Genomic DNA, 27,933 nt, shown 5'->3' on the forward strand with positions numbered 1-27,933 from the left:
GCTACTTCCAGAATTGATAAAAAAATGTGCATACATTGGCTAACCCGAATGTACCCTTGGCCCATCCAGATGAAAATCCCTTGAACTGGGCCTGCTTGCAGGCAAACGAATGCTAAGAATCCAATTCTAAAAAAGCCTACCAATCAGACATGCTTCCATAAAGACACTGAGCAGTCAGCGCCTAATCCTCAGTGTCTAATCAGCCTATCTACCCCAGACAAGCTAACATGCAGGCACGGGGGATTGTAGAACCTAAAAGATCGTCTCACTCTTGCATCTTCCCACTAGATGTACCTGTTTCACTTCCCGTACACCCACCTTACAGTCCAACTCTTGCCCTCCCCTCTCCCCGGACCGCCACTCTGCTGGCATCAACGCGGCCCTCAGTCACACCATAGACCAAACTTTTTGGCCCTTTGGAACATTTTTTGCAACTACCCCTGATATAGTACATAAGCACATAGGCACCTGTGTGTCAAACAGATCGCTCTATTATTAAGAAACCGTACAGAACCCTTAGCCACAGAAAGCGGGAGGCGAGCGGCTGCCTTTCTTGTTGTGCTCCTTTCAGTTGCAGCCTGTTATTACCAGGCAAGCACCAGAAAAATTACCAACACCCAGAGAAGAGTTTAAAGTAGTTTCACCTCCAAACGCAAACAGAAAGTGACAGGCACTTTGTCTTCCTGAAATGGGTAATTCCCCCTTTTCTTTATTACACACACAGCCTAATTCCTAAAATCCAATGTTTCTGATTTATGAAGCAGCGTGGCTGCCGAGAAGGGCTGCACGGTGAGATGGATTGCCTGGTTCCACGCCTTAATGTGATTTACATGTTTTTGTGGGTTTAATTTGTATTGCATGGCATGTTTTTCATCTCTGTGACTCAACACTGGAGTTTGGCACTCAGAACGTCAGCCTTAGCATAAATTAGGACGAGTCCTTCTAATCTAGGTGCTTCTTCTATAAACAGCCGCTGTCCTGAGTTCAGAGGCCAGCACACTCAGATACCAGTGACCCAGAGAGACCAGCACACACTTAGAGAGCTTGGCACACACTGAGACTTTCACACACTGAGTGGTAACCCTTCATACTCATACAGACCAGCACTCCCCGAGAGAGCCTGGCACACACTGAGGTTTCACACACTGAGTGGTAACTGGTCATACTCATATAGACCAGCCCACTCTGAGAGAGGCTTACACACACTCCAAGAAACCTGCACATAGATCAACACAGAGAGGTTTGGACACACTAAGAGAGGCGTGCACACTGAGAGAGACATGGACACATACACACGCACACAGATCAAAGCACACACAGAGAGGCTTGCACACACTCTGAGACCTACAGACACTCGGAGACCAGCTCACACTGAGATACAAGCACACACTCAGAGAGACCAGAACACACCCAGCGAGACCAGAACACAGCAAGAGAGACCAGTGCACACTCTGAGAGACGTGTGCACATTCGAAGATCAGCACACACTCGAAGAGACCAGCACACACCCAGAGAGACCAGCACACACTCAGAGAGGCTTGTGGTCATTCGAAGATCAGCACACACTCAAATAGACGAGCTCACACTCAGAGATTCAAGCACACACTCAGAGGGACCAGCACACACCCAGAGAGACCAGCACACACTCAGAGAGGCTTGTGGTCATTCGAAGATCAGTGCCAAATGAGAGACCCTGTGGTTTGTTATTACTAAATGAGGTCAGAAATACTGACTGAAACAAGACGTGTGGGGGCGGGGTGGTCTGAGGGGAGTCCTAATTTGTCAATTAAATTATAGTGGCAAATGAATATATAGAACACTTTTCATACTGTATGCCCAAATATTATAAAATAAACAAATCCATCAAAGATATAAGAAATATGTATAAAAAACACAGTTTATTATAGTACCTCCCTTAAGGGTTACAATCTAAATTATTAAAATGCATTAAAATAAATTTTCCACATAATGAAAAATCAGTGATAAAAAAGTCAAAAAGAAAGAGTCGACGCGGCGTTTCGGTGTTCGTTTACAACAGATATACACAAATACACAGTGTTTATTTTTCTTTTTCTTTTTAGTGTTCTTTTGGCCCTATAGACTCCTAGACCTGTTCCACTTGTGAAGACATTGTCTTCCATTAAACTACCCCCTGTTTATATTTTTTTATAAAAAAAAGTTTCTTGCTAAGCACACGAAAGTGTACAAGGGAGGGCACTAAGGGTGGTCCCCTCAGAGGAACAGGTCTAGGAGTCTATAGGGCCAAAAGAACACTAAAAAGAAAAAGAAAAAGAAACACTGTGTATTTGTGTATATCTGTTTAATTACAAGATACCTAAAACACTGTTTTAAATTTTTTAGATCACAAATCAATTGTCAAAATGTCCTGATGAAGGTGTGACTATTGTAAACGAACACCGAAACGCCGCGTCGACTCTTTCTTTTTGACTTTTTTATCACAGATTTTTCATTATGTGGAAAATTTATTTTAATGCATTTTAATAATTTAGATTGTAACCCTTAAGGGAGGTACTATATTAAACTGTGTTTTTTATACATATTTCTTATATCTTTGATGGATTTGTTTATTTTATAATATTTGAGCATACAGTATGAAAAGTGTTCTATATATTCATTTGCCACTATAATTTAATTGACAAATTAGGACTCCCCTCAGACCAACCCGCCCCCACACGTCTTGTTTCAGTCAGTATTTCTGACCTCATTTAGTAATAACAAACCACAGGGTCTCTCATTTGGCACTGTTCTCCCCCTCCCTGTGAAAAGAATCAGGGGAACCTTCCAATAAATTTGTTGTGCATTCGAAGATCAGCACACACTCAAATAGACGAACTCACACTCTGAGATACAAGCACACACTCAGAGAGACCAGCAGATACCCAGAGAGACCAGCACACACTCAGAGAGGCTTGTGGTAATTCGAAGATCAGCACACACTCAAATAGACGAGCTCACACTCAGAGATTCAAGCACACACTCACAGAGAGACCAGCAGATACCCAGAGAGACCAGCACACACTCCGAGAGGCGTGTGGTCAATCGGAGATCAGTGCACTATCAGAAAGACCAGCTCGCACTTTGAGAAATAAGCACACACTCAGAGAGAGACCAGCACACGCTCAGTGGGACTTGACACACTCAGAACGTCTTGCGCACACTTGGAGATCAGAGTACACTCTGAGTGACCAGCTCACACTCTGTGATACAAGCACGCCTCAGAGAGACCAGCACACACCCAGAGAGACCAGCACATACCAAGAGAGGCTTGTAGACACTTTGAGATCAGCACACTCAAAGAGCTTTGTACACTCAGAGAGACAGCAAACACTCTGAGATACAAGCACACACTCAGAGATACCAGTACACACTCAGAGAGGCTTGTGCGCACTCAGAGAATAGTGCACACTAAGAGAGATCAGCTCACACTCTTAGATACAAGCACACACCTAAAGGGATCAGCACAGACCCAGAGAGACCAGCACACACTTAGAGAGGCGTGTGGTCATTCGGAGATCAGTGCACACTCAGAAAGACCAGCTCGCACTTTGAGAAATAAGCATACACTCAGAGAGAGACCAGCACACACTCAGAAGGACTTGTGCACACTCAGAAGGACTTGCGCAGACTTGGAGATCAGAGTACACTCTGAGTGACCATCCCACACTCTGTGATACAAGTACGCCTCAGAGAGACCAGCACACACCCAGAGAGGCCAGCACATACCAAGAGAGGCTTGTAGACACTTTGAGATCAGCACACACTCAAAGAGCCTTGTACACTCTCGGAGAATAGCGCACACTCAGAGAGACAGCAAACACTCTGAGATACAAGCACACACTCAGAGATACCAGTACACACTCAGAGAGGCTTGTGCACACTCAGAGATCAGTGCACACTCAGAGAGATCAGCTCACACTCTGAGATACAAGCACACACTCAGCGAGACCAGCCCACACCAGAGAGGCCAGCACACACTCAGAGAGTCTTGTGATTATTCGGAGATCAGTGCACACTCAGAAAGACCAGCTCGCACTTTAAGATATAAGCACACACTCAGAGAGACCAGCACACACTAAGAGAGGCTTGTGCACACCCAGAGATCAGCGCACTCTCAGAGAGATCAGCTCACACTCTGAGTTACAAGCACATACTCAGCAAGACCAGCACACGCCCAGAGAGGCTCGTGCACACACTCAGGGAGACCTGCACACACTCATAGGGATGTATGCACATTTGGAGATCAGCGCACACTGAGAGAAACCATCACACACTCAGAGAGACCAGCACACACCAAGAGGGGCTTGTGCACACTCAGAGACCAGCGCACACTCAGAGAGACATATTTATGCCAGCACTTGGAAACAACAGAGACTATATTAATTGTGTTTCCCCAATGGGGTCTAGCTACTTAAATTTTATGGATAATTCATGTACCCATGGCTTGATACTGAAAGCCTGATTTGTTCTAAATTTGGCATATGATTCCTCTGTTTTCCATGCTTTCCTCGCAATCACGTATCCTCATCAAATTCACTTACCCCTCTTCCTTTCCATATCCTGCTGGGCACCTTTATACATATGAAATTTGAATTTTGACATATACGTAATGTATTCCACTATGTGGCAGTGTGATTAAATAACATTTGCTACCTAATAACTTTTTGCAGAGTTTTGATATTTGGTTGTTTATGTTATTCTATACTAGCTTACCTGTCCCGCGTTGCTGCGATCTCCGAAGAAAGGAAATTCAAGGAAAGTAGTCATGATAACATTCAATTTACATTGTGTCATTTTTATTGAAACTTATTCATTTTAATATGGAAAATATTTCAAAGTGTCGTTTTAATTATCTTTATTTATTCGAGTGCTTGTGGATACACGATTTTTTGTTTTTCCGTCTGGTGTACATCAGTATTCGAAAGATTATGAGGGCCCTGGGGGTCCGATATTTTAAAAAATGTTATGCCAGAAACCTTCGCGGGAGTGTACTCAACAACTTCCCAAAGTTTCCTGCCGATCGGAAGAATGGTGTTTTAATTCTATTTATTTATTCGAGTGTTTGTGGATACACGATTTGTTGTTTTTCCGTCTGGTGCATCCATAAGTGTTCGAAAGATTATGAGGGCCCTGGGGGGCAATATTTAAAAAATATTTATGCCAGAAACCTTTGCGGGAGTGTACTCAACAACTTCCCAAAGTTTCATGGCGATCGGATGAATGGTGTAGTAATGCATATGCCAGAAACCTTCGCAGGAGTGTACTCAACAACTTCCCAAAGTTTCATGGCGATCGGATGAATGGTGTAGTAATGCATAAAGGACAAACAGACAGACAGACATACATTCGTTTTTATATATATAGATATATTACTGGGACCACTATATATTGTACTATTATTCACCCAGGTCCCAGTACCATTGGGTTTACCCTTTTTATGTATAACACTCAGAGAGACAGTACACAATCAGAGGTGCTTGCATGCTCTCTAAGAGACCAGCTATGTAGTGAGCTTTAAATGAAGTTGTGTGCTTCACTGCGACTACAACACTACTGCCTCACATCTACTGTTATGTTAGCACCACAAACTCAGTTCAAGGATGTGTAATTCTTAAAAGGTCATCATTTTCTCCTATTAGAAGGATACCTCGCACTCACTTGTATCATAGCACCATGCATACAATGAATAGTTCCTCCTGCTTTGAACGTGCACATGTGACTCACGTGGTGCTCCACTAATGCCAGGAATCTGTAAACACAAATGGAGGATCACAAAACAAGAAGCATCGATGGAGGATAAATGGGTGTGTGTGGGTGTGGGGGTTAGGCCACATGTTTGTGGGAGTCCATTTGTCTTCATCCTTTGTCATATAGATTTTGGGTAGGGGTGATTCATGTTAATTCTGTTGACAAATGTTACACCTGGGATTTGTACACATCTGAATTAGAGAACAAGCAGGATAAGGGTGAGCACTGTTGCACTTAGTGCAGATTCACGTTTTAAACTCCCTAATTGCAATTGTAATTGTAAATATATTTATATAGCGCAGTGATACTCAAAGTGCAGCTTGGGGGCCTCATGCTACCCTCCTGATCTTTAGACGAGGCCCGTTGGTTAACAGCAGCACTGGGCTGTTGTTTCCTGGAATCAGCCCTAACATGAAAAATATGTTAAATAAACCGCCTACATTTGTTTTCAGGTTAATGGAAGTTATAGAAAGGAAGTAGCTAAGGTTTTCTGCACCACTTAACTTTAGGAACACTTTCATTTTAAAGACATCTTGCAACAAAAGTATGAATATGATAAAGTCTCTACCAAATCCAAAAAGAGTGTTTCATTCACATACAGAACCGTTTCACTTTAGTACATCAAATCCTATTAGTGCATTGACAAGTGCTTTGTTTTTTAAGTGATATTTTTAAAACACGAATTTAAGAAGCAGTCATTCTTCCTTCAACCCACACCGACAACACAATAGTGAAATGAAATGAAATGAAAAATTGCATTTGTATAGCGCATAACTGCCCTAGGGCCTCGCAGCGCTTGAAGATAATATGGTTTAGCGCAGGCTCGGGGCAGATCAGCAGGATTTAGCAAACAAATGCGTTTTCAAGGCCTTTCTGAACGAGAGGAGGTTGCTATTTCCTCGGATGGCAAAGGGGAGGGCATTCCAAAGTCTGGTCGCCGAGTGGGAAAAAGAGCGGCCACCCCAACGGGCTTTGTTAATTTTAGAGGAGGTGGCCAGCTGCAAGGTACCAGACCGAAGGGGGCGTGCTGGGACATAAGGCGTGACCAGAGGGTGCAGAATCGCTGGGCCTACACGGTGAAAGGATTTGTGCATAATGCACAGAGCTTTAAACTGCACTCTGGCAGCCATAGGGAGCCAGTGGAGGTCTTTCAGAGCTTTCCTCGCCGACTGCCGACGGGAGAGATTGAACAGTAGGCGGGCCGCACTGTTTTGTGTGACCTGAAGCCTCTGCAGTACCGAAGCCGGTGCTCCTAGGTAGAGAGCATTCCCATAATCCAGGCGAGAGAGAATCAGGGCCTGGACCATGATCCTCCTCGCCTGGAAAGGGAGCAAAGGGAGCACCCGCCGGAGCATCCTCATTAGTCCAAAGCAAGTGGCGGCAGTCTTAGTAGCCTGGACCGAGAAATCAAGGGCGGTGTCAAGCCAGATCCCGAGGCTCTTTATCTGGGACTTGGGGGCAGGAGGAGCGCCAAGACATGGTGGCCAGACGGGTGCAAGAGCAGACAGGGAGGGATTTCCGAGGAGAATGATGTCTGTCTTCTCCCCGTTAAGCTTCAAACAGGAGGCTTGCATCCATCTGGCAACAGCCTCTAGACAGGGGCCTAAGGTGTCGGATGATCCATCTGCGTGGTCTAACGAGACCACCAGCTGCGTGTCATCCGCGTAGGTGACTATACGCACACCAAAGGGATGGACTATCCTGTCCAGAGGTTCCATGTAGGCGTTAAAGAGGGTCGGGCTCAGGGAGGAGCCCTGAGGGACCCCACACCTGAGAGGGTGTTTGGGAGAGACTATCTCACCCTCGAAGACCTGGAAAAAGCGCTCACTCAGAAAGGAGGTAAGCCAGTCTAGAGCCGCGGCCGACACGCCCATGCCCGCAAGTCGGTGTAATAGCGTGGCATGGTTCACCGTGTCGAACGCGGCGCTAAGGTCTAACAGGATAATGGCCACCTTTCCTCCCCGATCCAAAGTCGTTCTTGCCTCCTCTGTAACCGCTAACATAGCGGTTTCTGTGCCATGTTGAGGGCGAAAACCTGTCTGGGAGGCACGCAACAGACAGTTGGACTCCAAATAGTCTGTTAAGATATTGTTGGCGTGCCTCTCCAGCAGTTTACTCAGCCAGGGGAGCAACGAAATGGGGCGATAGTTGGACAAGTTGCTCTGGTCCAGGGAGGGCTTCTTGAGAAGCGCCCTCACCATGGCGCACTTCCAGGGGAGTGGGACCGACCTGGACACGATGGAGGTGTGAACTAAACGGCAAGTAAGCCACTTGTTAATTTGCACTCTGGATGGTGTAAGCTGTTATTATGCATTGACAACATTATGGATTATTAAATGATAAACAGGAGAAGGTTTCATATAGCGCACATCCTGAAGTAATGTGTTTCAAGGTCCTCTTATATGTGATAATGAAGAAAAAGGAAGGAAAGTGAAATAAAACAATTGCCTATTTGGTGAAGTAGGAAAGATGGGATTGATCCCAGGTTTTCTGGTTTCACATTGCGCAACTCAGCCACTAGATGTACATGCTTTACTTCCCCTACACCCACCTTACAGTCCAACCCTCACCCCCCCCCCCCCCCCCCCCTCCCCAGACCACCACCCTGCAGGCCTCAATGCACCCTCAGTCACACCAGAGACAAAATGTTTTAGCCCTTGGGAACACTTTTGCGAGTACCCAATATATAGTGCTTAAGACCCCTGCCTAATGCAATGGGCTTTAACTCTCTGAACTAGAGACAGTGCATTTGAAATATCCCTCAGGGCAAAAATGCCAGATTGCATGTTCCTCCAGGATATCTGTTAGCTAGGCACTAAGACAAACTGAGAGATAGTGACTGTCATCTGCAATTCCTCATCCTATATTTCTCTAAGACTGCAAGCCTGGTAAATTTAGATTAAACGTGTTATCCCAGTGACACATATTTTAATGAAGAAGGACCTAAGGGCAGGTGCACATGAGTTCAGATTTAGAAAATGGACAAGAACTTCACTCTACTCAATATCTATGCCACATTTGTGGCTCATGGAAACTATCACCATGAATGCTGGCTCTTTAAAGGGGGTATAATCTTGGAGGGAGACTTGAACCTAGTGTGCAATGGTAACCTGGATAGGTCCAGCCTCACCTGCTCTTTATCAAGGAACAGCAAATTATTGAAATCCTGATGGGTGATCTAGGGCAAGTTGACAAATGGAGACATTCCAATGCAGGAGAAAAACTACTACTTCTCCTTGACTGTTCATGGGGTATATACATTGATTATGTATATTTTTTTGTGAGCAGGGCAATGCTGGGTTAAGTGATGGGGTGAATTGGCTACTCTGCCTATGTCAGACCGTACATGTGCCCCATTTTAGAAGAGACAATCAGATGTTGGTTCAAGGCATATCTCTTAATGGACGCAAACGGAGAAATTAGTAAATCCTGCATTGGAGATGTTAGCGGCGTGAAGGGTGAGCTGAGGAGAGAAGGGCATGGCAGGATGGATACTTCAAGGACTTCTACTGGTGTCTTTATTTCATAGAACAAAAAGATCAGTGAGAAGAAGCAAACCAATTGACTGCATGCTCCCCTCATTCATTCATAGACAGCCGATGGTTGGGCCTGAACTACTGAGCAGGCTGAGGTGAATGAGGCTGGGCATTCCCCTAAATCCCATGAATTCCCATTGTCATTTGGATTCACGCCGTAAAACCTTCCCTGGTTTAATGGTGCGCCCTCTAATGACCCTGTTTGACTCCTCTAAAATGGACAGTGTGACACCCGCAATGATAGATAATGACATCTCACTAATTCAAAAATCGGGAAAAGACCTTAAGGACTATGAGTCATGTAGCCCTATGGCTATAATTCATGTGCATACCGAAAATCGTCACAAGTATCTTGGCATCAAGATTAGATAGATTCCTAACTGCAATGGTTCAATCAGACCAGTCACGTTTTGCCCGTAGGTGGCACATTCCCAATAACATCTTAAAGCGACACAACTGATCAAAACAGCGAGATGGGATTCGGTGTAAAAAAAAGCATTTGATCAGAGTCACTTAGCTGGAACAGTCTGAGAGAGGCCATTCTAGGAGGGCATTCAGCGATGCTAAAGGATTCAGGATTCGCCAATTATGAAAGTGTCCCTGGCAGCTCATATAAGGCAGCGAACTGGCATTACAGCCTTTCGATTCAGACATAGCGCAAAATTGACCTCTTCACAGGTGAATTCTGTTTGACACTGATCAAGCCTGACTCTTCCTTTCGATCCATACTATTGCAACTAGAAATGTCTGAGCGGGTATCTGGGTTTAGGATTAAACAGGGAATACATGAAACCCTTATTTTAATTCTGCTCAATGACAAAGGTCACCAATTGCAGAAGCCCATGCTGTGGAGTGGGCCCAGCATTCCATTCCATCATTGGGTGTGAATTTGACTAACTCCCTGTCCACTCTACTTGGGACCAAGCGGCTGAGACTCCAAGAAGATATACTTATTGATCTGGCATGATGGAAGGCTCTATTTATATCTTTGTTGGGTCGGCTAGGTTAATACAATGAATATATTACCCAAGATGATGTACACCCCTTCCATGCTATCCCTGTAGCTACAAGCAGAACCTATATCATATGACTGGAAAGGCAATTAAAAGACATACAGCTTGTCTACAAGCTGGACTATTTCACCCTGTGCGATACCTTCCGATTAACTTATTTGAAGTCCCCATTACAAGTGTGCCCGAGCCTGGTCTGATAGGGTCTGAAAACTCTGTACTGATCATTTCTGTGATCAAAGACACCGGGCCTGTAAAACCTACTCCAGGACAGGGACTGTGTTCAGCACCCGCTCCCTGCGGCAGCCCAGGGGCACAAATGTGCCCTTCATCCCTGCACATCCACCAAACACCTCAATTCCCACGCCCAACACCGCCCCAGCAGTTCCATAGACACTTTTCACCTGCTGAAAAAACACAGAAAATTACTATGTTTTTTCGACATAGTGATACAAACCTGCCTGTTCAAGCAGGTGGTAAATCCGGGGCTGAGCATTTATTCTACATTTTGGGGGAAACACTTATAAAGGCTGGGCTCGACTGCAGAGATACCAGCCAGTAATCTAAATTCTGGTCCTCCACTTCAAAGTCTGGCGAGCTCCTAACAAGACCGTTAGTCTTGGGCACCCAGATGCAGGGAGCCTGACACATTCAGACTTTTATTTTATTTTATCAGCTGACCAGTCTGAGATTGCTACAGAAAGGAACATGTGCAAAATGGAAAATGCAGTTCCCTGTGGAGTTGGTGATCACATGATAAAACCCACCGGAACCTCCTATGATGATCCAAAGTATCAAGACCTGAAAATGTTTACACAAGTGTAGTAACCAATACCCTTATGTAGACATTGCCCTACATTGCTGCCAATTTCAAACACTCCCTTTACCCAATTAACTTTAATACAGGGGGTCATTTGTCATGGCAGGGAACTGTATTCATAAGTGGTAGGCCAAGGATTGCTAGGCATTAGAGGTGCAGTGCAATGGAAGACTTTGTTGAGCAAGGTAAAATTGAGTTACATCTAGATAAATCAGATAGAATGGCCTATTAACAAGCTCGCCAGTGGATAATGCCCATAGCACATAGAGTAATAGTAAAACAAATTGCCACCTTTAAAAGCTAATTTTTTCAGTTCTTTGAAGAACAAGATGGCTAAGCGCAGGAAACAGAGGGAGAATGGAACAAGGAAGCAGCACAGCTGGTTGCGATGACATATAATTAAGGGAGAAGAAAAAAAGAGAGGGGAGAGCCATTCCCACAAGTCTCACACAACCAACTTACCAAACTATGAAAACGCTCAAGAAAGAGGCTCCAGAGAATGAAATTACCTTTCTCCAACGCTTACAAAGACTGTTCTCCTCTAAGCAAACAGAGACTGATCTGCAAATCAAGAGATCCAGACGAGGCATCCCTGGAAGAGCAGAAACTAACATTTGGCCAATTACACTAATCTCAAACCAGATCTACCCGGGGACAGTAGAATATTGACCAACAAATACTGGAGATCAGTATCCACAATGGGCAAAGAACCACGAGGAGCGTGTGGGCTGCCATGATTTGTCCTAATTTGTTAGCAGAGGGATCGATTCTCTCGGTTTACATATTTTGTGAGCAAGAACAACATGGTAAAAGGAGGAGTTCTATTTGGTCAAAAATATTCTGTGGTGAAGATAAGACATGAAAAACATTGCACATCTGTGGGCACTGTGGGAACAATGGAGCACTGAAGGAGGCTGGTTTAGACCGACAAATTCTCAAGCGGCCAGAAGAATTTGTGTCTAGAGACATGAAAGACCGAAATTCATGTTAAAGCCAGGCCAAAGCACAGAGACTTCAGAGTGGTAACAATGCCCTTAACATCTTTGTTAGTAGTGAGTGATTTCCCCTCCTAGTGCTCAAACTCTCCACACCATTTGACACCATTCAGCACATCCTCATCCTCAATGTTCTGTGCACGAGACTGCTATCTGTGGACTTATGGCCTATTTTACATCTTGGCAGACGGGTTACTCCATCACAACAGGGAAAGATATCCTGTCTGAAAAAATATAAGCGCATGGGATGTCCTGGGATTTATATTTCGGTGGACGGGATATCCATCAACGTTGTGATGGAGTAACCTGTCCACCAAGATCCAAATTAAGCCCTTAGTTTTGAATTGGTGCTCTTTATATCTCTGCAATCCTATAACGGATATCTATACGGGTAATCACCACTCCCCGACATACCTCACACTGCACAGTGTATCACTAGCTTTCGTCCTTTCTCCCTTTTGTTCAACCGTTACATGCAGCCTCACCTTTACCTTAGAATAAACATCTGTGCATGATGAACCTTTCTTGCAAACTGTCCTGAGCAAATCACCAGCTGGGTGGCATAGCATAAAACTCAGTCTCAACCCCTCCAAAACATAATTGTGCTGATATCTTTGACATAGGAAATCTCCTTCACAATAAACTGACACATTTCCATGTAGACTATGGGAATTTCACCCATGGTAGTAAAAAGGTGACATCATTGTATTTCACATACCGTGGCAGCCTCATTTATGATGAACAGATGGAACATACATGTAAAGAGCCCAATAGCAACTCTGGATGCAATGGAAAATAAAAAATGTGTTCCAAGGCAAGTTCTTGAGTGGGTCTATGCAAAATGTTTATTATGCTCACAAAAAAACGAGATTTGCAGTTTTGTCATTATGTTAAATTGATAAAGTTTCACAAACGTTGTAACTGAGCAATTTTGCCCAGTTTTGCTCTCCTGGCGAGTGGTTGAATGTCTTGCAGGAGACATCTTCTCCTCAAATCAGTCTTATGTAATTTTGAATGCAAGTTGGGCCCTCATATTCAATTTGCATGTGAAAAACTACAACATTTAACCAGGTGAAATATTTCTAAATGAATTGTCTCAATTTTGCATAGTTTTAACATACAAATAGTGGACAAAGTTTTGGTTCTAATTGAAATGCACTAGAGCAATGCCCTGCTAACTTGCCTGGTCAAGTTTATCCGCACTAAAAGATATTCTTAATGCAGCTGAATGTCTAAGTGTGGGCATCAGAAACACATATCTACCACCCCATACTAAAATATCTTCTCTGGCTTCCACTTGAAGCAAGTTGTCAATTTAAACTGTCAAGTATCAAGTAAAATGCACACAATCTTGACACAACACAATAACTTGGGCAGAACCATTAAACTATTGTAAAAACACACATGTTAAGAATCAAGGTAAGGCAGCACCAGGAATTTCCAAGGATTATGAAATGCAGGATCCAGCAGCAGGACTTCTAGAGCTGCCCCTAACTCTTAAGTCCTTACCCTCTCTATTTTGAAGACACCTGCTACCAATCTCCTTAAGGCTGGAATTAACATATTCTTACTTAGGAGGAATCAAACATGGAAAAGTAAACTTTCTAGATTACTCACAATCAGTGTTTCCTTTGAAGGTCCCATCACGCTCCAGCTGCTGTGCACACCCTTTACACTGGGCACATGATGTCCCACAATGCTGCTCGTTGTTTACAATGAACAGTTGTACTTGCCTTGCGTGGCGAGCCAAACTCTTCTCTGAATTGCTTGCTGTACTCTTACTGACTTCTATAATACTGCTCCCTTGCAGAACAGGGGAAACCAGCACATTGTAGCATAGCATCCTTGCATGCACTGTACTTAAATGGCTTCACTACAACCATGAGGCTAACTTGTACTCTGCACAATGACTGTACTCCTGCACTGATTGTCGTGCAGCGCACCGACACCTATGAGGCCTGGCTCACACCTCACAACATGAGCTCAGTAAAACTCATTAAAACTGTCTACAGAACCAGAAGCACAACAAGTAAGGAAGACATTGAAAGTGGTAGCACTTTGTTTAACTTAATTTTAATAAAAGTGTCCAGCGATCCTTTCTATGTATTCAGGTCATTCTACCACTAACCTGGTCTTGCTCACCAAGGGGTAGAGCGAGTAAGGCATCCAGAAAATACCCAGAAATATCTACCAGTCATGAACACGACTCCCACCTTTATTATTATTCAGCCACATCTACATTACAAGTGTCTTATAGTTTTTTTTTAAAACATCGGGCATAATATCAAGCACTGCGTTAAAATTATCACCGCTTTAGCAGCAGAAAACGGGCTTGATAATAGGCCCTTGAGAATTCCAACAGAAGCCCATGTTGACACCAGAACATGGGTTTCTATTAGAATTCTCAAGGGCATATTATCAAGCCCATTATCGCCGCTTTAGAGGCAGTTTTCTGCCACTAAAGCGGCAATCATTTTTAACGTTGTTTCTTGATAATATGCCCCATCGTTTTTATTGGCATTTCATTGTATATTGCAGTACATTCAAACAGATATCTCATAAATAATCAACATGCTACTGGTACAGCGGGACATGTCCCATAACCTGGACATATTGTGTAACCCATTCAGTCTTTCATGAGTCAACTTCACTGATGCAGGAAGGTACACGGGTCTAGAGCATGTGTCCATGAGAGGTAGTCGGTGGCCTGTACTGAAGCCGGGCGTAGGCACTCAACACTAGCCCAGCAGGTGAAGAAAAAACTATTTGAACTCTACACAAGTGCCTTACAGTTACCAGTGTCTCACTCTCACATTCACGAGAGTGTCTGATACCTAACTATATATCGCCTCTTCCTCTCTTTTACACTTTCTTTAATGAAAGCTTTTAATGTTCACTATCCTGACATTTTCTCACAATCAAGTTAATGACAGTTTTAAAAAACGATCATCTTATCAGGCCTGTTTCACACTCACGTCCATCCAAATTTAGTGGCAAGACATCACAATTTTAAACACGTTTTTCCCAGTCACTGGAAGGTATTCAGACATCTCATATCCACAATGATGGTGTAGGAATACAATGGATCGGTCTGAGACTAGACACTTACTTTATAGGTTTTTCTTGGGAAAGATCCTGTATTATTCTATGTTGGTGGAACAACCCTTGGAATGCAATGCTCGAGCACTTATCCCAAAGAGTGAGGGGCATTTAGGAGGACTGCTGTCCCAAACTTGGCACATATTTCACTGATCCGTTTAACATTGGTGGAAAGTGATACGGGTGATATTTAAAGGCACACACTGCTGAAGAGGGTGATTCAGAAGAATATGTCCCTGTTAGCCATTTTAGTTTGTGCTCTAGTAACCGGATAAATATGCTTGTGTTCTTGCATCAAGCACAAGAGGCCAGCAGGTCACACATATCCAAATACTCAACATCATAGTACAAAAAAGACCATTCTCGTATTGTTTTAGAACCCCCTGCCGCAACGCCTATTAAAGTAAAAAGCTACTCTAATATTCCTTACCGGGAGAACCCGATCAGCCCTCACTGTCACAACTCACAGTTCTGAACTATTTAAACAAAAGTCATCTATCCCCTCATCTGGTAAAAACCCAGAGGGGATCCTAAAGGCGTAAACAGTTTCAGGACACTCACTCATTTATTCTTCGTGGCAAAAGCTGTGAACATGTGAACAACTCCATGGAAGACGAACTAAATATTTTCTTTGCTGAAAATATCCTACAAGATGTGCTTCTAACTGTTTTGATGTCAGGCTGCAGAACAGAAACACAAGTCTTGCAAAAGGCGACAATGCAATCCACATTCTAGACAAAGGAGAGTCATAAATCCTCATCATCCTGGATCTTTTAGAAGCCTTTGACACAGTAAACCACACAAGCCATTCTGAAGGGGAGAACAGGCATTAATAGTGCAGCCTCAACTGATTCTTGTCATTTAATGAAAACAGTTGTCAGCACATAAAATTGACAAACTCACTCCCTAACCTCTCAATGCTCCAAAAGGTATCTCTCAAGGGTCTAATCTGTCTGCCATTCTATTTAACCTTTACATTGTGCCTACACCACAAAACACACAAATATCTCTTATAACCTCTACTCAGACGATGCGCAGCTATATCTGAGAAAACTCCTCTCCACGGATTAGGAAATCGAAGCGCTGGTGCTGGCAGACAATCAGTCCTGAATGAAGGTCTATCTTCTCATCATCAATTCATAGTGTCAAACCCATGTCTATGATTGGCCCTGCACAAGACAATTCTGTAAAATACCAACTTGCCATTGTATGATGTGCCAAATTACTAGGCTTCTAATAGGACAATAATATGAAGCCCACAAATATACACTTACACACCTGCAAAAAAGGTACAGTACCAGTTATAGGCCCATGAGGTATTAAACCCTTAATCCCACAAGATGATTTTAAACTAGTAATTCAGTCCACACGGATTTTGAAGTTGGGCTATGGAAGCTTCATACTTGGAGGAAGTCCAAGCTGCAAACAGACCCTCTCAAGCAGACCTTACAAGCAGTGACTAGTCTAGACATTGGCTCAAGAAATTTCAGTCAGGCATCTCCAATTTTGATCACGTTGAAATGTCTCCCGTTTGAGGCAAGACATGTCTATAATGAAGCCTGCATTACACACAAGACCCAACCACCCAACCTAGGAACTACAATTCACCTTGGACAGAAGCTGTTTATCTCAGGGGGCCAAATGCCGCACTCAGGTATCCTGCTTCTGGAAGTCCCATCCATCAAGCAGATAAAGACACAAAAACAATCCCTCTCTGGGACGGCCTAAGATCCTTAGAATTCGAGAAATCAGAAACACTTCTTGTGACACCTTCAAAAAAGGAACCGAAAAAACTGTTGTCCCGCTAACCACTTCCCATGAGAAAGGACCTATGAATGAGAAGTAATTTTGAGTTACATAGGGTTTTCACCAATACAGTTACACGTTATAATGGCATTTCACTTTCACTCTTTCACAGAAAACATATTGATAATATTTGTAACTATCATTTTTGTAACTGAGTACAGAAATTAATTGTGTGAATACTGTAACCACAGCATCTACTTTGTTATGTGTTGTATGACATTATTAATAGAGTAACCCAAAATGAATGGTTTGATTCAATGGAAGGCCTTCTGTCCCCTACTGGGTCTGTCCTGCTTATAAATGGATAAAATACATAAATCAATTCAACAATTGAAAAGAGCGCCACTTAATAAGGGAGGGTGGTATGAAAAATGAATTCTTCACCTCTACAGAAATGGGGAGATTTCCTATTGTGTCGAGCTTCAGGAATAGAGGTCGTGTTGGTGAAGGGTATGTCATGTGTGAGGCAAAGTATAATGAAAGACTAAATCTTCCCTTGGCCTGCCAGTTTTCAAGATTTTTAAAGGATGATCACAGAGTACACAGCGTTTAAAAACAATTGTAGAGTCTTACATGAGGGGTTTCTCCAGGCGACTTCCGGGAGACCCAACAATCTCTCCCAGCGTGCAGAAACATTGGCCAAGGAAATCCTGCAGAGGGCAGATAAGAAAAGGAAGTGTTACTAATGGGCCTCTTAAAAACATATAAACCTCCACCTCTAAACATTAGCATTTCTGTAGCCGTGCTAGTGTTTAATTTTCTAAAATAATAAGTGCCGGAGTCAAGTTATTTCTCAGGAGGGCATAGCAGCTTGCACCACCGCTGGCAGTCTCCACCATCAGGTGCGCAGCACCCATTGGGCTGAAAGGGCTTCACACCCCCTCCCCGTCGTGAATGGCAGCCCGGGCTGAGACAGCGTTCAGCCGCACAAGAGTACTTCGCAGGTCTTTAAAAGACCATTTGTTTTTTCATCCCTTCTTAGGACTCCTTCCTCTCCACTCTGACTATCTTTGGAAGAATTAACCCCCCAAAACATGTTTTGTAGCCCTCCCGTAATGTGGCTCTGGTTGCGCCTCTGCCCACCATCGCTGCCAAATACCAGTAGAAAGGACACCAATTTACCATTTCATTCCTACAAACCCCATAAAATCTGGACTATAGTAGGTGACCCAAAGCTGTAAGTACAGCCTGTGCACCATGGTGGTATTTTGTAAGAATGTATATTAAGTTGTTAAACACTTTGCTCTTGTGCTTTTTTTAAAAATAGACTGACAGCATCACCATGTGGTGAACGGTCATAAAAATGTGCTGGTGTTGCGAATTAAGTGCCAGTGCTGTTGCACAGCAGCAGACACTAGCACAAATTAAGCACTGACTGCCACGTTTAAATATTGAAGCTCATACCCATTCTTTTGAGAGTGTATTTTTTTAGTAGAATACCCTCATTGAAATGAGGTGATCTTGACTGAGGCAGTTGGCCTGTCCTGGTTGAAGACTGTTGGCCCTATTATGATTCAATAGGGGGATTTCTCTGCCCTTGCACTTCAATGGCCGTTGCACCTAAGGCAGAACAGTATGATTAGCGGATTCTATGGTTGTTTGGTACTGCTCTGCATATTTTTTGATTTTTGAAAGTAAACACCCAAAGCAATAGTTTATTTTCGAAAAACAAAATCAATTGCCCTGACACAGAGGCAGACCAACTTTACAGAAGAGAGTGTAGCATTACAACCCTTAATTCAAAAAATATAGGGGCATATTATCAAGTAAGGGCGTTTCATTATCGCCACTTTTATCGGCAGGAAACTGCCGATAAAGCGGCGATAATGGGCTTGATAATATGCTCTATGAATTCCAATCGAAGCCCATGTTAGATGTCTTCTCATCTAACATGGGCTTCGATTGGAATTCATAGAGCATATTATCAAGCCCATTTTCGGCGCTTTATCGGCAGTTTCCTGCCGATAAAAGCGGCGATAATGTAACGTCCTTACTTGATAATATGACCCATTGATCTTTCCATTTCAAACGAAAGGGGTGTGACACTTCACACCTAAATTTGGGTAGTGACAACAATTCCATTTCATAGACGGGAATACATTTCATTCTTTCTTTCCAACAGAAGAAAGGCATTCCAACACACGTGTCTGATCATACGGCAAGTGAGTTATTGAATATTTTTATTCCCAAGTGGAACATGCTATGTCAGATCCAAATCAATGGGCATCCTGACAAGGCATAACTCAAATCCAAATCACAGTGAAACATTCAATAAATCTTTTGCACAATCGAATGTTTATTGTAATGCTTACGCCTTAAAAGCTTATCCTGGAAAATCCCTAATTTAGCCATTGGATTTCTTTCAATTCACCCAAATAATAATTTTTCTGTGAAATAGTACTGATCCAAAATTTTTATAAGATATACCAAGAAGGAATTTGGCAGAAGTGACGAAAAATTATCTAATAGAAAGAAGACATTGAGAATAATAAACCACATAATCCATAGTACAAAGTTGACAGAGAACTGGATGCCTTCTGGTTTCAAAGCAAGACAGAAAAGGTCTCATTCAGAGGTTGGGTCTAAATCGAGTAATTTAGCCTCTCTGGGCTAAAATGGAGAACGTAGCACCCTCATTGCTGTGTCTCTTTTGCATCTGTTTTAACAGAATCTAGCAATTTTAGATTATTAAATATGTTCCACCACTACACCAGCCTTTGATCTGACCTAGTAAGTGAAATGAGCACTAACATAAAATTGATGCTAATGGTAAAGCTTGAGCAAACAATGTTAGCTCCCTTTTAACACTGCCACTGACCTCTAAATGTGCATGTATATAAGCAAGTAGCACGGTGTTTTAGCTTTTTGCCTTTGGTCTATATTTATCCACTCATTCCCCATTCACATTCTCATATGAATAACTCCAATCTCACACACAGGAGGGTCCAAACCACAAACACAAAAGTGCATTGCAACTGAGCGATTACAACTACCACTGCAGCAAGATGAAAATGGCCTTTTTAGACTATCTCAACCACCGAATAGACACACTTTCCAAGTAATATGCTATAACATTTTAACAACTGTCCTTTTAATTCACCAGTTCTTTAAGAGTTTCATGGAGCATCAACAGAAGCCTTTCAGGTGGTTCGTGGTAAACTGAGACACTCGTAGAATGCAGAGGAACATCAATAGTAGAGACACATACAAAAGCAGAGTTACATCATCCAGAATGTGCATCGTCCTTCTCAGTGTTTGCAGAGAGGTGAGCGGGGATGTGCACATCAGCGGGTTCGGTGCAACCATGAGTTACTATTCTATGCTGAAACCAATTAATTAATCTGAGAATGGTTCAATCATTAGTTAATTACAAGCCGTACTCTGTAGACTTGCTTAATCTCTTCTGTCTACACTTATTTATTTTCTGCAAATGGAAAAATATGTCCCAGATTACGAAGAGACAATTCAAATTCCCAGCATTTAGAAATATTCCGGGCACAAAGTAAATGCATTGAGCTTTCAGAGTAGATGGAATCGCCATTGAGAGTGGGGGTTTTGTAGTGATTTAAACACCACACCCAGGCGCGCAACTCCCATTGGACTCAAAGGGCTTCAGCTTCCACCCCCCCTCCCCCCCGTTGTGTGTGGCAGCCCGGGATGAGACAGTTTCCCGGACGCACACACAGCCGTACCCAGGCGCGCAACACCCATTGGCCTCAAAGGGCTTCAGTCCCCCCCCCCCGCCCCCCGTCGTGTGTGGCAGCCCGGGATGAGGCACTTCCCAGGCCCGCTCACAGCCGCACCCGATCACTTTACATGTCTTTAAAAGACCTTGTGCATGTTAATGGGGCTTTGTTGTTGTTTCACCCCTTCTAAGAGCCCTTGCAGCTCGACTCTGCCGATTGCCTAAAGATTCAGCCCCCCCCCCCGAATTTTTTTCTTAGCCCCCCCCCCTGATATTTGACTCTAGTTGCTCCTCTGGCCGTACCCGAGTACTTCACAGGTCTTGCAAAGACCTTTTTGCTTGTTAATGAGGCTTTGATGTCCCCCCCCTCTTAGAGCCCCTGCAGCTCCAACTTGCCTTTTGCTTGAAGAATCAGCACCCCCCCCACGAAAATTTGCCTTAGCCCCCCCCCCCCGAAATTTGACTCTAGTTGTGCCTCTGACCACACCCGCACCCATGATGGCATGTGTTCCTAGAGTCTTCTACAATGCATTGTGATGATTGTTGTGAAAATTCTTGAAATGTTTCAAAACCCCATTACGAAACAAACACAAACAAAGAGAGGGAATGAACAATAACATTTTAACAACTGTGGAATGGGATTCTGTTACTCACGTGTTTGGTTAAGTCAGGGCTCTTGGAGTCCACATCATACCTGTTAACAAAATGACAGTGGGTTAGTTCCGGGAATATCCCTTAAATTGAAGTTATTTTTGCTGCCTAAGAAAGCAATGTTTAGATTTGTGATATATATGTGCATTCTTTATGACCATTGTACTAAAAGGGCGAGTCCCAGAGGGACTGGGAAAATCATAGAAGGCAAGTGCTTAGTGTCACCGCGGTGCTACCCATTACCACCCCCCTTTGAACCTATATTTTATGGCGCACAGTTGAAGTGCAATGAAGAAAAAACGGAGGTACTCCTGTATGGCTCATTCCCAGAGGATTTCAGGGATAGACTATGGCCCACTGATTTCCCACGCCCTACTGTGAGCAAGGGCTTTGCCAAAAATTTAGGGGTTTGGTTCGATGAAGACCTGAACTTCGCAACTCAGATGAAAAAGTTGACAGGGACATGTTTTGGGATCCGGAAATTTTGAAGAAATTTCTTTCTCAGCTACCTGTGAGCGCTAAGACTATGCCAATGCCCTGTTGGTTGGCAGCCCCGCTTATTTGACTAAGAAACTTCAAGTGGTCCAAAATGCGGCTGCTAGACTGCTACTGGGATTGCCTCTCAAACAGAGCGTTCGTATTAATCTACGTACTCTGCATTGGCTCCCGGTGGAGTCTCGCATTAAATTTTAAATGCTATCCATCGTTCATCGTGCTCTGTATGGGCTAGGTCCTAGCTATTTGCAGAAGCGTTGTGCCTTCTATAAACCTTCTCGACATCTGCGCAAATCGGATCAGTTGCTAATGCAGAATTCCCGGTTTAATCGCCAGAGCCTAGGCGGTAACTCCTTTACCCGCTAAACTGGCTTGGCCTGGAACCTGTTACCGTTGGCTCTGAGGAGTATTCATGACCCACTGCTTTTTAAAAAAACAAAACAAAAAAAAACGCTGCTCTTTTAAGCCTGGTCTCAGAGTATAGATTAATTTAACTTTCTGGAGTTAGCGCCGGGACACTTTTAGTAGCTGTGCGCTGTACAAATTAAATATAACATAACATAACATAACATCTACATACACAAATTACATACACTTTAAAAAAAAAGTACAAAACCACTAACAATTACCTACAAGAATAATTTAATCAGTATTGTCTCTTGGTGAGGAAAATTGTCTTCTTTTACTTGTGTATACATATCAAAAGGGTTATGTTGGCCCAAACACAAAGTGATTGCATTAACAAAGGTCCAATAATGTGTTAAATGTACGTACAGTAAATATAGCACAATCGTATGAAAAAATATACTGAAGGTTTGTGTTGACAATGCATATGTGCTAAGTAATATGTCTACACATTTCGACCACTCAGGTGGCTTGATGCCGGGGTCCTCATCAGGACGCTACCCTTGATACTGAGTTTAAATCATGTGTATTACATGCATGCCTAATTTTCTGGCAGCAGGAACACGGGCCTCAGTATTTAAAATCATGTTTGACTTGTTGTTGACATTCAAACATTGATGGATGAAGTAGTTCCATAAAGAAATGTGTTGCCAGCTGCTATGTAGTATTAGTCTGCTAATATATTGACTAAATTGAAGCTGCCAAGGCAAGTAGCAAAGTAGCACAAACACATTAGATGTAAAATTAAGGTATTTTGGCAAAAAGCCTAAAAGCTCAATACACTTCAGGGCTAGGCTTGCACAGCCTTACCTAAAATGTCCCGCTTCTTCTGAAGGTATCTACATAAGCAAACTCTGCCATGTCACCATTTGACTACACGTTAGTCAGCTTTGATTTGTCTAGTGCAAACGTTTATATTAAACAACAAGTCTCAAGGGTAGCCTCTTACTGAAGAATGAAACTGCACAAGTTCCCTTTTCTTCTGAATTTGTCATGTGTGCCTTTCATGATTTGTTTAATGTAAATAAATGGAGCTGTTTTCTTAAAAATGCTGTGGAATGATTTTAAAAAATGCACTTCATAGTGCATTGCGTATATTTTTTATTTCAACTTTTTGGGAGGGATATTTTGTCTTGTTACACTCACAGATCAGATCAGAAAATCTTTATTTGGATTAAATAAACATCCATAAAATGTTCATAACAATTTATTACAATTAAAATCACATAGTATTAAAACGACATATCAAAATACGATAGGAGCATATATACATTTGAGAAAACTTGTAAAGTGCATTAGCAGTCCGAAAATTGTGCAAAATGATTATCTAGCAGCCAAGAGCAAAGTGTCTTGGTGCATCGATAAAAATGTTTAAAACGATCAATCCAAATTTGTTATACATGATCTCGTCATAGTTAGACAACAAGATCCTTCATTTAAAATATCTTCTATTCTCAATGCCTACCCTGTGTTAGCTGCTAAGGGTAGACCCACAGCAGGAACTTTCATAATCTAAAACAATTCTATGCCAACCCAATCCTCTCCGAGTCAGCCGGACAATCATGCAATATCATCAACTAATTCATCATACAGACAAATATGATAACCCAATATATTAGAATTGTGAAAGAATAATTTTAAAACAATGATTGCTAATCAATTAATCCTTAGAAACATGAACAATCAACAAATATAGTATCCCTATTTTCCACAATTCTCCTGCTTTTGACAACAAGGCCAATAAATCTATATACTGTTATGCATACTTGATCAGTCAGAAGCTATTGCAGGTATGCCAACGCCTCTTTACACTTTCTGATATTTAGAGTTCACAGGAGGGGTTCTAATAGCTGAGTTCTTTGGTCTCTGTAAAGCCCACAGAAGAAAAACATATGTAATTGTGATTGAGGGGTACTTGAGTTGCATGGGCAAGGTATCAGTCTTTCGCAGCAAACACTTTAGATGGGTAAAACACCAATAGATGTGGGAGGCCCAGTCTAAAACTCGACAAATAGTATCTTTGTTAACGTGGAACCTTTCACAGATATGGCTCAATGACACACACATTATATAATAATGGGGTGCCCCATACTAGTCCACGGACCTGGGTAATGATCGATATAGAAAATAATGTTCCTAGACTATTTCTTTTAGGAAGGTATTCTTTAAATCAAAATCTTTATACATGGTACACATAGAAATCAAGTTGCATCATAAATGTACCCCAGTTATTTCTCAAATTAATTGAGTATATCCTCAAAATGACACACAAGCACCATAAATAGCTCCAGTAGTGACAGTTTAATTTCACAGTTATTATAACAGATCACTGTAGATAATACTTCAAAACAGAGAGAGGGCTGCTCTAGGGGGAGTGTGAAGGGTGGGGAGAGGATGTGGCCCATCGGCTAGACTGCTGGCTTTGGTGCTGGAAACCAGGGTTCGAGCCTTGGGGTCGCTCCCACATCCTGTGATTCTGGGCAAATCACTTAATCTCCCTGTGCCTGAATGTGTAATTAACCGGTGCTCGGGTTGAGTTTGTGCTATATAAATATGCAATACATTTTTTTTTAAAGAAGAAGAGTGCTCGTGAGAATAGAACAGATATATAGGGAGGGAAATCACAGAATATTTGAACAGTCAATTTCATATAGTAATGTCATTAGTAAAGTGGTTGTGGTTTACAATAGCACCAGTCTTACAATATATTCATCTGTGATAAGGCTGGGCTGGGGTGAAGTGGGCCTGTACCCTACTTCACCCCAGCCCTGCCTTTTCACAGATGAATATACTCTGTGCGCCATCAGGAAGCAGCAAATAACCTGTAAAATCTATGAGAGACAGGCCCCATTGAAAAGCTGGTGCTATTGTAAACCACAACCAGTTTACTAAGGACATTACTATATGAAATTTACTGTTCAAATGTATTCTTTAATTTCCCTCCCTATGTATCTGTTCTATTCTAACGAGCACTCTCCGTCTTCTGTGATCTGTTATAATAACAGTTCAATTAAACAGTCACTACTGGAGCTATTTATGGTATTTGTGTGTCATTTTGAGGATATACTGAATTAATTTGAGAAACAAGTGGGGTACATTTATGACGCAACTTGATTTCTATGTGTACCATGTAGATAGATGTTGATTTAAAGAATACCTTCCTAAAAGAAATAGTCTAGGACCATTGTTTTCTATATCAATGACACACACACACACACACATACACAAACATACACACACACATGAAGCAGACAGTAAACGCAATGCAGATAAATGCAACACCAAATGTTTAGCAAGGCTGGGATTACCATTTAGATGAAATTATAGATGATATTGTTTGAAATGTGGAACGTAGATGGTGGGCTGGTTGCCGTGACATTTGGAGCTTGACTCTTGGATGAAGGCCTTGTGGACTCCTGCATATAAAAGGCCTGATTCACAAAGTTATGTGCACAAATAAGTTAACAACGACCCATAGCTTAATTGTACATGTCTACGTCTATTTACTTACAGGTAATGTTACACCAGTACGGTGTATTATTGAATATGAGTAATTCTGCTTCCAATGAGTGGGAGTGACAGGGTGAGTCTATGGATATTCACAAGCACCTTCTCGCCATTTTCGCACTCTGAAGCAGTCTCAAATGGAGCCACATCAAAGGCAGGAGTTAGTACTTTTACAGGGTGGGAATGGTCTAGCCCCAAAACTGGTGGGCGTAAAGGGGAAGTGAGATTTAATTCAAATGTAGCAGAAAACCAAATGTGAGCACATTTCCAACATACTTTGTGAATCTGGATCAAAGCGTTTCAACTTGTCTACATGTCCAGCTTTACCCACTTTATTGTAATGAATATGGGACACATGCCCTTCATGCCCCATGAAACTTCCATATTATTAATGTGCTCCAAATACAAGCTACTGTTGTTACATTCCTGATACTTCAAGTCTTCGGATCTGCAGTAACCTTATAATGTTCATACAGAGGAAATATGCGAGCAGGTCTCCCAGTGCTTCTGAACATATCATTTTAGGGAAGGCACTTCATTGTGCAAAAGTGCTGGTACTGGGTCTCCAGGCATGGAGGTAGAAAGCTGAGAGGTGTGTGGGGAGTCAAGGACATGGTGCCTCTGCTCAGTGTTTATGGTGTGGGATGACACTTCAGCCTCCCTGTGCTGTTGACTCTGCCGGGGTATCCCAGCCCCCTAAACTCTTAGTAAAGTCTCCGTTTTCAGCACATTCCCTCTAACTGATCTAAGCCTGAAACTGTACTTGTTCTAAAGGCTTCATTCATTCATTCCATCTATTGTAATGCAGATTTGCATTAATGGTGCCCAGTCGCCATCTTCGGTGGAATATGTTTTCTGGTGGGCATAATATAAACCACAGCAGCCCTGCTGCATGGAGGGGCTCCACCCTTCCCATCTCTGGGGTGACACTGCTGTCAGCCGCCTCGGCTAGTGGGTGTGATCCAGGCTAGCAGCTGCTGCAGGCCTGAGTGCAGTGTTGAATGCTGCTAGTCAATTCAACTTGAAAGCAAGGAGCCAGGTTTGTTTAGGCAGGGGGGGGCTCATAGGACCGGTGCCATTGGGGTGGAAGGGGGTCACAGTGTCCCCTTCTTCAGACTGAGTGGGACTCCCTTACCTATATTGGTGCAGCTCCCAGCCTTGCAAAGAAGGTTTGGCTAGAAGTATATTTATGGGGTTGAGGGTCACTCTGTGCGGGAAGGGTGCTGTAAGGAGATACCTGACCAGGGGAGCTGAAACCAAGGGTGATGCAGTTCAGAACTATATTCCAAAACAATAAGGCCTTTCAATCAGTTTTCTTTTCATCAGCATCAGCTATTTGTTCAAATTTAGGGAAAGATCAGTGGTATTTTCCTACCTATGGACAATGAGTTATTGATAAAAGAATAAAGGACAAGAAAGGTACTTACGTAAAAAATAGCTCATTTTTAATGCTTACAAATAGTTAAAGTAAGATTTATTGAGGGTGAAGTGGTTACTAGAGTCCCGACCTTTCCTTACCTGGGGGTGCTCTTTGATGAAAGGGGTTCTTGGGGCCCCCAGGTTAGGGCAAAAATCCTGGCGGTGGTCAGGTCATCAGCGGCTCTTATGGGCTTTGCAAATAGGCTGGGCGCCAGGCCGATGGAAGCCCTTTTAAAGGTTTATAATAGCAAATGTATCTCACTGGCAATGCATGGCTCACCCCTTTGGGGCTATGTATATCTTGAACCAATACAGAAGGCAGAAAATAGTTTTTACGTTCCCTTTTTGTCTGTCCCACAGTCCACACCGACTTCCTCCATACATGTGGAGGTGGGCTTGAATTTAGTTATTGATAGACTGAACATGGCACCTTTAACCTTTTGGCTAAAGACGTGGCTCAATAAGGAATTATCCCTTAACCACGTGATCATGAATGATGTCATGTCTCTAGACCACTCCAAAAGGGTGCCATGGTTGGCCTATCTGAAGAAGTCTTTCACAGAACTGGGCCGTCCGGAACTCTTTACATCCCCTTTGGGTATTAAGAAACAGGATGTAGATATAATCAAGAAGCAGTTCATGATCAGGGCAAGAGCGGGGCGGGAGGAAAGGGAACTGCAGAAGCCGGCTGTGAGAAAACATTATTTGTTTGTAAATTCCATTGCACTTGCACCTTACC

At 42.8% G+C, this 27,933-nt stretch overlaps 1 protein-coding gene across 3 annotated transcripts in view; it reads right to left on the bottom strand.

The window, feature by feature from the left end:
- Positions 1-27,933, bottom strand: part of LOC144755373 (copine-5) — a 1,407,230-nt gene that overhangs the window by 698,112 nt on the left and 681,185 nt on the right. For all 3 annotated transcript variants that reach the window (XM_078644209.1, XM_078644208.1, XM_078644207.1), the window contains 2 exons: positions 21,372-21,411; positions 17,606-17,682 (listed from right to left, as the gene is read on the bottom strand). In XM_078644209.1, the coding sequence (XP_078500335.1) occupies positions 17,606-17,682; positions 21,372-21,411 (117 nt within the window). The remainder of the gene's footprint in view (positions 1-17,605; positions 17,683-21,371; positions 21,412-27,933) is intronic.

This window comes from Lissotriton helveticus, chromosome 5_1, assembly GCF_964261635.1.
Source record: "Lissotriton helveticus chromosome 5_1, aLisHel1.1, whole genome shotgun sequence".
Lineage (NCBI taxonomy): Eukaryota > Metazoa > Chordata > Amphibia > Caudata > Salamandridae > Lissotriton > Lissotriton helveticus.